The 12,231-nt window shown below is 38.5% G+C and overlaps 1 protein-coding gene across 3 annotated transcripts in view; it reads left to right on the top strand.

Annotated features, from left to right (window-relative positions):
* Nucleotides 1-209: 209 nt before the first annotated feature.
* The window catches only part of RBM25 (RNA binding motif protein 25), a 55,988-nt gene continuing 43,966 nt past the window's right edge, over nt 210-12,231 (top strand). Inside the window, exons 1-3 of one of the 3 annotated variants that reach the window (XM_032621693.1) lie at nt 225-400; nt 6,035-6,144; nt 7,833-7,953. In XM_032621693.1, coding sequence (XP_032477584.1) covers nt 7,848-7,953 — 106 coding nt within the window. In that variant the 5' untranslated portion in view covers nt 225-400; nt 6,035-6,144; nt 7,833-7,847. Of the gene's footprint in view, nt 401-6,034; nt 6,145-7,457; nt 7,721-7,832; nt 7,954-12,231 lie in introns of those variants that run through there. The other 2 variants (XM_032621692.1, XM_032621691.1) reach the window with 2 other exon arrangements.

Here is a 12,231-nt window from a genome sequence, read left to right on the forward strand (position 1 = left end):
CCTCAAGATGGCGTCGCGTAATCATAAGATTCAATCAGCTCCAATCAAAAATGGCAGGGTGGGTCGTAACATACAGCTCGAGCCCTTCTAGCCCTCATTAGGCGTTCCTCTCTATGGTTATATGCCGCTGCGTGGTGATTCAGAGCCAAGAGTGACGATTACCTACCTACGCTCTTCTCTATGGTCCTCCTCTCCACGCCCCCAGCCGCAGTGCACGCCGGGCAATAGGAAGACCTCCAGAAGCTACCCGCGCAGCGCGGATGTGTTTGCGGCCTGTGAGAGTAGGCGCTTCGGCACTAGTCTCCCGGTTAGCGGCGCGCAGAAATCTCGAGCTGGTGGAGCCCCCTCATAACTTGGAGCCCGGAAGGCCGCGAAGGCAATACAATTTCTTCAGCGGCGGGTGAGTTCGCTCCTCTGAACGCGTGTGGAAACCGGGAGACAGGGTACTTCGGCTGGGGGAGGAGGGAAAGCCGGGGATCCTGCCGAAGGGCTGGGGTGGGATGGGGATAAGGGTGGGGTGGGGTGGGGTGGGGGAGGGGATGGGCACGGGCACGAGGCTTGGGTTTCTCTACTTCTTTTAGGCCTCGAAAACGAGTGGGCCCAGTAGGAGCCCGTGGAGGCCGGACCTACTGCCAGAGCCTTCCTCCTTGCATTGTCGTCCACTTTCCCTTTTCTTTCCACGGCTCGCCACAGAGAGGCCTCGGCCCATTCTGGGCTCCACGTTTGCCACAGAACGCTCGGTCGGCCCCTGGGGAGCCCTTCCCTGAGGCCCCTTTCTAACCTGAGCCTGCGGAAGCCCTGCGGTAAATATTCCGGGCCTAGGATACAATTGCCCCGGGCTCTGCTTAGAAGCCGGCTAGCACCCACCCTTTTTTTTAGCGGGGGGCTGGCCACCAGCTGTTTTCTGTCCCTTCTTCGGTCGTCTAAAGCCCGCCACCGAGTGAATTGCCTTCCCTCCCCCCGCCCCCGACTTGAATTTAGCTACTGCCCACCTTTTCTACCACCCTTCTGGTTGGTTTGCTTGTCTAAGATTGTGGTGGGTGGTGTGGCCTTGCCCCCTTCCTCCCCTGGAGGTTAAAGTAAACTGTATCTTCATTGATTCTAGGGTAGGACCCAGCCCCACGTTAAAATATGTTGCTTCGTTCTCATGCTTCTTTGGTCTTCAATACTACTTTTAAAACACGTTTTGTGAAATAGTTCTAGGAGTATGAAGATTATTTTGAAGTTATGTAATATAGTTGTATATTGCCATGGAAAAGCCATTTTGATACTGGGCAGAGTGGAGCCGACCAAAAAGAGGGAGGAGATTGGACTTCTCTTGCCCCAGACTGCTATAGTGTGAAGTACTGTGAATTGGGTAGTTGGCAGTAGTGTATAAACAGTTCTTATATAGTTTTAGGAGCTTTAATTTTTAAAAGGTTATTTCCAAAAGTGTTCAGAGGCCTAGAAAGGCATTCAGTGGTCATCAGTTCCTCATGATTCAAGTAGATGCTATGCTATTCTCATTTAATTTTTCTTAAAGCCTTGGTTTTCTTCACTTGTAAAATGAGGATTATTAATTGTATTCACCTCATAGGTTATTGGAATTGGGAATTAATTGAAAAAAAATGTAAAATCCTTAATGCAATACCCAGGTAACATAGTGTTTAGTCCACATTAACTGATAGTGTTTGTTGTTTAAGAATTTTCAGTGAAGTATCAATACAAGACCCTAACCCTGACTCTAACATTTCTTCCAGTGTACTCTGGATAGACTTCTGTAAATAAAGTCAGAGTTAATCATTGGTATGTCATTACTAGAAAGAGGCATTGTGATAAGCGAAAACAGCCTTTGGATTGGTAATTTCAGGATAGTGGGGACTGTGGAGTCCTTACCCATTTATTGTGTTCCTTTGGACAAGTTAGCTTCTTCATCTGTAAAAGAAGAATAATATATTTACACTAGGTAATTTGGTAGGTTAAATGAGATAATGTTGAAAGCTTTTGTAAACAAAAGTAAATTAGTATCTTACCTGTTATTTTTATTAAATAATTCATCTTCTTGGGGTTACCAATTTCCTTTTTCTGTTTTGGCCACAGGCAAGTTAGCTATATACCTTTTTCATTTACACATGGTTTAGAGAAAAATCATACTGACTTTTATACTATAGAAGCAAAAGTAATCATTGAATCTTTTAACATCTTATAAAAACATTCTGTTTATTTTTTTAATCTCTTGATAATTTTTTTCTCATTCTACCACTGCTGTTCATGAGAATTTTGATTGATTCCTCAAAGTTTTTGAATAGCTTTCTTCCTTTTTTGAATTTTGAAACTCCAGAAAATAACATATTTCCACTAACCAGAATTGATATTGCTTTTTTTATTTTGACATAATTTCAAACTTCAAAGAATTCTCAAATATCTTTCATCCAGATTTCCCAGATGTTAACATTTCACCAATTTGCTTTATCCTCCTCTCCTTTTTATCTCCATAGTTTTCTTCTGAAATCTTTTGCTAGTAAGTTGCAGATGTGGTGTCCCTCTTAACCCCTGAATACTTAAGTGTGTATTTTTTACAGACAGTTACATTCTCTTAATTAACAACAGTACAGTGATCAAAAATCAGTAAATTAATATTGGTACAGTATAATCTACCGGTCTTAACTGGGTTTTGCCTGAAATTGTCCTGAAGTCGTATTGCTACCTTTTATTAAGGTATAATTAACATATAAAATGCATTCATTGTAAATGTACAATTTAGTGTTTTTCAGTAAATGTGCAGAGTTGTGCAACAATTACCCTCAAAGGATCCCTCTTTTTTGTTTGCAAGTCACTCCCTATTCCCACCTCTAGACTACCACTAATCTCTCTCTATAGTTAGGCTTGCTTTGCTTAGGCTGGGGCAGTTATGTCAGTCCATTGTACCTTGAAGGCTATAAGCAGAGCAGGAAACGGTGCATGCTACACTAATCATTCATATTTAATGTAGAGTTACTGGACTGGCTGTATAACTACACATAATAACTTAAAATTTGCTCTTTCAGAACTAGTAAAAATAATGCTTAGAAAAGAACCTGGCAAATAATTGGAGCTGGATGTTTTATTGAATAAATGATTAAGTTGTATATGTGTGTTTGCTGAGGAGAATCTGTTGGTTCATTTGCTTCTTGGCACACAGTGTCCTGATGGGGTTAGCCTGTAAATATGACCCTGGTGAAATACTTTGTGTCTATCGGGATAAATCTGTAATGGAGGAATGCATATAAGCAGTAATAGTATTCTCATGAGTGCAGAAAAAGAGTGGTTTAAGAGATTAAAGAGAAAAAAGTGAAAAAGAAAAGCAGAATGCTTGCATATGTTGAGGGGTAGAGATGAAGCTTCTTTAGAAGTTTGTTTTCTTTTTTGGAAGGACCATATTTATTGAGATAAAATTTACATACAGTAAAAGGCACCCGTTTTAATTTCAGTGAATTTTGACGAATACATAAACCTGTATGACCACTGTCACAGTCGAGATAGGGAACACTTCCAACATAGGGGCTTGTTTTTGTTACTTTGGGCCATAAAGTTTCATACTTAGCAGGTGAAAATGCTTTGAACCTTCTAAAAGTGAAACACTACTATTCAAGTATTCTTTAAATGCTATTTAAGTCACTTCAGTGCTAATAAAATAACCTCTGCATCTCTCTCAAACCCCACACACAATCCCTCAGCAATTGACCACATTCAAAGTATATACAGAAACCAATAAATAACTTGTTACCAGTTCACTGCTACCACCTGTTCTAGGCCATCTCTTTTGTCTGGATTATTGCAATAGTCTCTTGCTTCTCTACCCTTGTTCTCCTCCAGTCTTATCTTCACATAGTGGCCAGTGACAGTGTTAAAATATAAGTCAAGTCAAAACCCTTACAAATGCTTTCCATCTCATTCTCAGTAAAACCCAGTACTTTTACAGTGGCTTACAAAGCGTTAAACTCTTTGAACCCCTTTCCCATCTCCAGCTTGCCGCCAGTACTGTGCTCCAACTGTTGGCCTTGTTACTCCTCCTGCAAACACTGCATTCCCACCTCAGGCTCTTTGTATTTGCTGTTTCCTTTGCTGGGAAGGCTGTTGCCCCCCAGAATAGAGTTTCCTGCCTCAGTCTCTTGCAAGTCTTTCTTCAGATGTTACCTTCTTGGTGAGACCTGACCACCATGTTTAAAATGAAGCACTCCCTTAGCTCTCTTCCCTGGTTCATTCTACAAAGTACCTACCAACTTTGACTATCTGTATAATTTATTGTGAGTATTACAATTTATCAACTATAGGCAAAAATGATAAGCTTCGTTTATTATCATTCATTTTCACATACATCAAAGTATACCAAACTTTATGTTGAAGTAAGTGGTTGATACCCATTTTAGGATTTTTTTTGGCTGTGTTGGGTCTTCGTTGCTGCGTGTGGGCTTTCTCTAGTTGCAGCGAGCAGGGCCTACTCTTCGTTGCAGAGCACAGGCTCTAGGCACGTGGGCTTCAGTAGTTGTGGTGCACGGGCTTAGTTGCTCTGTGGCATGTGGGATCTTCCCAGACCAGGGCTCAAACCCATGTTCCCTGCATTGGCAGGCAGATTCTTAACCACTGTGCCAGCAGGGAAGTCCCTAGGATGTTTATAGTGAATATTAATATTTATCAGAGATCATCAGAAATGTTTGTTTTCTGAATTTCCATAGGAGGGGCTGTTATCTTATTAAGATTACCTTCACCTTCGAAGTTTAGCCTACAAATAAGCAAGTTTTGAACAGTTCCAAATAAAAGGGAAATACTTCGTAGAAAAATTGGAGTGAATGAAATGAGTATATTAGCATAAACTGAAACGTAATCTGGTTAACTCTTAATGAATGATACGTTTGAAAACCATGAAAAATAGTTTAAACACCAAGAACTTAGAAGGTTTCTTTTTAAAGGTAGTATTCGTATTTAGTACTTGGGAAAAAGTGATTCTAAAGATGAATTCATGGCCCAATCTTTGTAACCATTGTGAGGCTAGGTACTGAGTCATTGCTAGAATAGTACCTGGCACATGGTAGCTTCTTAATAAATTTATTTAAAGAGGTTCTCAGAGTTTATTTGTTTACTGATTCATTCACTGATTATTTATTTAACAGGTATTAATACCAACTGCCCTCCTAAGGAAGTGCTGAGATAGAGTATTAAAATGATAATATAAAAGCTTCTGTAAGTAGGACTGTAGCCCTCGATGTTTTAAAAGGATATACACTCCTGTCCCCTTCCATGTGGAATATTTGTTTTTGTTTTGGGCAAAAAAGTATTTTAAAAAAGATTATTAAAAAATTCAACACGTTTACTATCTTAAATTAGTTACATTTTTCTTTTTAACTTAAGTTGATACCTACTTAATATTTAAGGCATTTCCAGTACCTTATTTGTTGGTATATGACAACATTCTAGGAATTTATTTTACTTGTAAAGCTTCCTAAATATTTTAAGTGTACTGTGCTTTCGAAATTGAAGTTTAGATTTTACAGAATATTGTATATCCTAACTTATTAAGTGAAAAGAATACTGAGGAAGAAAAGCTGTGAGGATGAAGGACATGCTTTTTAAAGAAATGTCTAATAATGTCTAATGCAAGTTGAAACAGTGTTTTTTACCTGTCACACTGGAGATTTACTACAGTGATGGTGAGGATATGAGGAAAGGGCGTACCCATGTACTGTTGGTGGGAAAATTAATTTGTACACTAGATTTGGAGGTAAAGAGTAGATACATACAGTACTGATCTGTATTATAGAATTACTTGCACAGGTGCTTAGAGTTATATGTCCAAAAGTCCAAGAATGTTTAATATGATTTGTAAGAGATAAAATGTGGAGAATCATCAATGTTGGTTAGTTACAGCTATATAGTAATAGTTTACTGCATTATAAAGAATGGAATAGAACTTTATGAACTGACATGAAGAGATGTTAATAATGATGAGGGAGAAATGCACATAACAATATAGTATGATTATATTGTTTGCAGAAAAACATAAGTGATTATATATTAGCTTGTGTCTAGAAAGATATTTTAGAAGAATACAACGCATTATACCAAACTGTTGGAATCAGGGGCGAGGAAGTAGAAGACATGCACATTTTATCCTCTCTCTTCTAAAGGGTGAGTAAAACAATATATAAAACATAGAAAAGGGCTTCCCTGGTGGCGCAGTGGTTGAGAGTCCGCCTGCCGATGCAGGGGACACGGGTTCGTGCCCTGGTCCGGGAGGATCCCACATGCTGCGGAGCGGCTGGGCCTGTGAGCCGTGGCCGCTGAGCCTGCGCGTCCGGAGCCTGTGCTCCGCAACGGGAGAGGCCACGACAGTGAGAGGCCCACGTACATCTTAAAAAAAAAAAAAAAACATAGAAAAGAAAATAATAGAGAAAAACATTTTTAAAAAGCTTCTGAAACTCTAGACTCCTTCAGTTACAGAGTGTAGGTGGGGGAGTTTTTCCTAGTGTCCAACAGAAAATCTATTAATCAAATCACCACTTTTAGCTGCATCACTGATAGGAGATCAACCCACTTATTTTGGCTGCTTGTTAAAATTGGTGCATGGAATCCTACTAGGGCATTCTAACATCATTTTTCTACTTTTTTCCAGTAGTTCTGGACACTTGAGTATGTTGACAAAAATATAAAATTTGGGGGGAGGAAAAGTCTTAAGTACTTCTTTTTTTTTTTTTTAAGTACTTCTATTTTATTTATTTTTTACTCTGTTGGGTCTTCGTTGCTGCTCGTGGGCTTTCTCTAGTTACGGCGAGCGGGGGCTACTCTTCATTCCGGTGCGTGGGCTTCTCATTGCAGTGGCTTCTCTTGCCGCAGAGCATGGGCTCCAGGCACACGGGCTTCAGCAGTTGTGGCGCGCAGCTAAGTAGTTGTGGCGCACAGGCTTAGCTGTTCCGCGGCATGTGGGATCTTCCCGGACCAGGGCTTGAACATGTGTCCCCTGCATTGGCAGGCGGATTCTTAAATACTGTGCCACCAGGGAAGTCCAGTACTTCTATTCATTTATCTAAAAGACAAAAGTTTCTTATTAAGGAATGATATCACAAACCAAATCAAACAGTTCATTGTGTTCTTGTATTTTTAAAAATCAAATACCAGCGTCTGATTCTTGAGTTTCAGTCATTCATTCATTGAATATCATTCAAGAATGGTTAAGAGGTTTGCTTTTAAGTTTGAGAAAAATTACCACTTTTTTCTCATTGTCACAAGTTGTATGTGAATGGTTTATATTTGAACCATTATATTTGAATGGTTACTATGTGACCTGATATATGGAGGTCGTCCCCCCTCCCCCCTCAGGTTTGTAGAAAGTCACTGAGACATTCATTTGTCCTGGAAGAACTGGCCAACACTGAATCAACAAATACTGTGTAACTTTGTAAATTTAGTTTTCAGGGTACTGATGTGTATAAAAAATTAATGCATCAGAACACTTAAAAACTGTTAGATATCTTCCTGGATTCTGAGTTTGATTTAAAAAGATTCATTGATGTTTGGTATTTAATTTTTGGATATTAACTGAACCTCAAAATTTTTTTCTTCCTTTATATGTATTCCCATATGACTGTAGGAGTCTATCCTGAACTTAGATCGTGTACATTTTGGGAACTTATTTTAGAAAAGATCTAAGTTTAAAAAATTCTCAATGGACAGACAGAGAAAAGAGGGTCTTTGCCAGCTCCTTTGGGTAAGAAAACTTGAGAATTTTGCAGATACTCTAAAAATGAAGGCCAACAAACCAAGCATATCAAATTGTAAAGTTTTCAAATAACATGATTTGTCATGATTTCTTTCTTTAGACCGCTGTGGTAAGAATGTCATTCCCTCCTCATTTGAATCGCCCTCCCATGGGAATCCCAGCACTCCCACCAGGGATCCCACCCCCACAGTTTCCTGGCTTTCCACCACCTGTACCTCCAGGTAAGTTTGTGGATATGGTTTTTGTTTTTGAAGTGTAGTTGATTTATAGTGTTGTGTTAGTTTCTGGTGCACAGCAAAGTGATTCAGTTATTTATATATATAAACACACACACTGTTTTAGATTCTTTTCCATTATACTTTATTGCAAGATATTGAATATAGTTCCCTGTGATATACAGTAAATCCTTGTTTTTTATCTATGTAATATGTAGTAGTTCATATTTGCTAGTCCCAAACTCCTAATTTCTCTCTCTCCCCGTCCTCCTTTGGTAACCATGTTTGTTTCCTGTGTCTGTGTGTCTGTTTTGTAAATACGTTCATTTGTATCATATTTTTAGATTCTACATGTAAGTGATGTCACATGATATTTGTCTTTCTCTGTCTGACTTCATTTAGTATGATAATCTCTAGGTCCATCCATGTTGCTGCAAATGGCATTATTTCATTCTTTTTTATGGCTGAGTAATATTCCATTGTAAATACATACCACACCTTATTTATCCATTCATCTGTCGATGGACATTTAGATTGCTTCCATGTCTTGGCTATTGTAAATAGTGCTGCTGTGAACACTGGGGTGCATGTATGTTTTGAATTAGAGTTTTCTCCAGATATATGCCCAAGAGTGGGATTGTAGGATCATATGGTAGCTCTGTTTTTACTTATTTAGGAACCTCCATACCGTTGCTGTAGTGGCTGCACCATTTTACATTCCCACCAATGATTCTGTGGGTTTTTTTTAACCCATCCTTGTGTCATTGCAATATTAACTTTAGGAAGATGATACATATGTGACTGTTGGTAGAAGAGCTGTTAGCATTCTGGAAATGTGTTGTCTCATTTTCCTATGGTGATAGTTTTCATTTCTGGCTGAGTATCAGACTCATCCGGGAAATTAAAAAGTCTTTATTTAAAAATATAGATAATACATTTATTTTTAAATACTATACATTTTAAATAGTACAGTATTTTTAAACACTATACATTTTAAAAACTATATGTTCAAAAATCAATCAAAAGGGTATACAGTGGAAAATTTTTCTCACATTCCCATAAGACTTGTTACCGTCCCCTTACTGAAAGGGGGAACAAAGCAGGGTTATTAGTTTCTTCTTTATCCTTTCAGATATTTTTATTTTTCTATCCATTTGTTTTGTTTTATTCTTTTGACACCGATATACAGTAACATCCTATGTATTCTATTCTGCCTTGTTTTTTTTTAATACTTGACAATAAATCTTTCTTTAAATTTATTTATCTTTGGCTGCATTGGGTCTTCGCTGCTGGGCACGGGCATTCTCTAGTTGCGGCGAGCGGGGGCTATTTGTTGTGGTGCGCGGGCTTCTCTCATTGCGGTGGCTTCTCTTATTGCAGACCACGGGCTTTAGGCACGCAGGCTTCAGTAGTTGTGGCTCATGGGCTCTAGGCACACAGGCTTCAATAGTTGTGGCTCGCGGGCTCTAGAGTGCAGGCTTAGTAGTTGTGGCGCATGGGCTTAGTTGCTCCCCAGCATTTGGGATCTTCCCGGACCAGGGCTCGAACCCATGTCCCCTGCATTGGCAGGCGGATTCTTAACCACTGCGCTGCCAAGGAAATCCTTGACAATAAATCTTGGAGAGCTCTCCAAATAACTGTTTAAAAGCTTCTTCTCTCCAATGTTTTATGAGGTTTAAAAAAAATAAAAAATTTTTTAAGGCGCCACCGCAAGCCACTGAATCAAATCCTCAGAAATTGGGGCTCAGGAGTCTCTTTTCAACAAGTTCACAGGTGATTCATAGGTATCCATTTAAGCACAGTTAAGAGAACCCACATTTGAGAACCATTATCTTGAGGTTTGTAATTAACATTGGTTTAGGAGAAAGAGTTTTCCTCTGGTTTATGAGTGGTAGTTCACATATTTTTATATTTTGGTGGGGTTGAAAGCATTTCATGCAGAATCAGTTTCCCATCTAAAAGGTAGTATCTAAGAGTCCTCCTTAATCTGCATGTTAGAAGTATTTTCTTTTAACATAGAATCTATGTAATTCAGGCTGAAATGAACAAATGATCTTGTAAACCATCCAGAAGTATTTCTTTTTGAGGAAAGGTCTATTCAGTGACCTGGCTTTAACTATTGGATTATGTGTTTGAAGCTAACAGTGTTTACTAAAGAGCTTGACTGTTGCAGAATCAAAAGTACGTTGCAGTTGGCTCATATGATGGGTTGTTAATTCATAACATGTACATTATAGAGGCTCAGCTTTGGGGGCCTCCTACCCCTAGGTCAAGTACACAGCAGTGTTGAAGTAAGTGAAAAGTCACAAGATAAAAATGGCAATTTTTCTGGGGTATCATTTAAAACTTAAGGAATTTGAGGGTAAATCATAATTTTAAAAAATCAGAACAGGGCTTCCCTGGTGGCACAGTGGTTAAGAATCCGCTTGCCAATGCAGGAGACACGGGTTCAAGCCCTGGTCTGGGAAGATCCCACATGCCATGGAGCAGCTAAGCCCACGAGCCACAACTACTGAGCCCGTGTGCCACAACTACTGAAGCCCGTGTGCCTAGAGCCCATGCTCCCAACAAGAGAAGCCACCACAATGGGAAGCCTGCATGCCGCAACTAGAGAAAGCCCGTGCACAGCAACGAAACGCAGCCAAAATTAAAAAAAAAAATCAGAACAACTACTTATGCATATATACTGTGGAGTAGAATGCAGTATTTGTACAAGTTTTTAAGACATTTATGCTTGTAGCTGGCTGTTTTAAGTTGGTCTTTTAGATAATCATGGATGTGTATTTGTTACCCCTTGCTGCCAGGGACCTAGTGTGAACGTTTGAGTACTATCAGTTTATTATTCCATGTAACAATTACTGAATTTTAGTCAGTAACTTAACAGCTCTGTAATGGACTGTAAAGGAATTTCTCCTGAAAATGGCGATTAAGAAAATAATGTTAATAGAAAACCGAAAAAAGTTACTTGTCAACCATCAAACCAATTGATTACTTGAGAAGGATGGTGCCCTGAGCCATTTTCATTTGGGCATCAATATTTGAGGACGTCCCCATATTTTTTTTCATTAATATATAGTCTCATAATATGATCTATTTTTTGATAGTCTTTATTAATAACCGTGATACTTCTAGCAAAGTTTGTGTTATTAGAGTTATAGGGAAGAGTAGTTTTCTATTTCTGAAGAAATTTTAAGGCATTGGAGATAAAACTTGTTCAGAATCAGGAACGGTGACAATGAAAAAAATCAGTTCCTTACCAGTATATTGGTTTTATAGGAAAGATTTTAAATTCCTTTGAATTTTTTAAAAACACATACTAAATGTAACTTGTTTTCTGATGAACACTATACCAAATTATAAATGGAAGTGGAAGATAAATGGGCTATGTTTCTCTTAAGGCTAATCCTAGTATATCTTTTAAGATGGGTCAGCAGACCTTAAAACCAGGTTTTCAGTATTTCTTCTTGTCTGTTTGGTCAGTGCCATACTAATGTGGGCATTTGTTCACAGAGTATTAACGCTATTAAACAATTCTGATTCCATTTGTGATAGCATACAGTATCATTTCTGTTTAGGGAAGCATACTTGAATGATAAATCAGACTTTAGTTACAGCTAACTCATTCATACCTGCATCCTGTGTGCAGCGTCAATACTTGAAAAAAAAAAAGAAGTATGCTAAACTAGTATAATAATTCAAGACCACAATACCCATATTCATGTATAATTTTCTTGTGTTGCCTATTAGTGCAATTAATTGAACTCTGAGATAACGTATGTGGCGATCACATTATATATTAAATTAGAAAATAAATAAGAAAAAAACATAATTTTTCCTTTAAAAGTATTGCATGCTATAGATTAAAGGAAGTTTCCCCCCCATAGTTCCTGAGCATTCCCTTCCCCAAAGGGGGGGAAGTCTTTCTTATCAGTTTCTGGTGTGTAGCTCTCCAGAGATGTAAAGTATATCCCACTGTGTTTGCTTATGTTTATTCTACCCTACTTTTTTTTTCAGACCTCAGCTGGTATATACACTGTTTACACTTTGTGCATTTTGCCTTTTTTTTTTTTTTTACCGTAGCATTCATAGATCTGTAATGAGCAGCAATACATTTTTGTAAATTCTGCATTTCATGAAATTAGTAAGTTGAGGTGGGAGCCATACTATTAAACCTTTTAGTAACTATTAAAAAGGAAAAAAAAATTTTTTTTCAAAATGTCTTTTTCTTAAGGTTTTCTTAAATAGAAAGTTTACCTGTGGAAGAGGTGCTGCACAGATTACAGT

The sequence above is a fragment of the Phocoena sinus genome, chromosome 2, assembly GCF_008692025.1.
Source record: "Phocoena sinus isolate mPhoSin1 chromosome 2, mPhoSin1.pri, whole genome shotgun sequence".
Taxonomy (NCBI): domain Eukaryota; kingdom Metazoa; phylum Chordata; class Mammalia; order Artiodactyla; family Phocoenidae; genus Phocoena; species Phocoena sinus.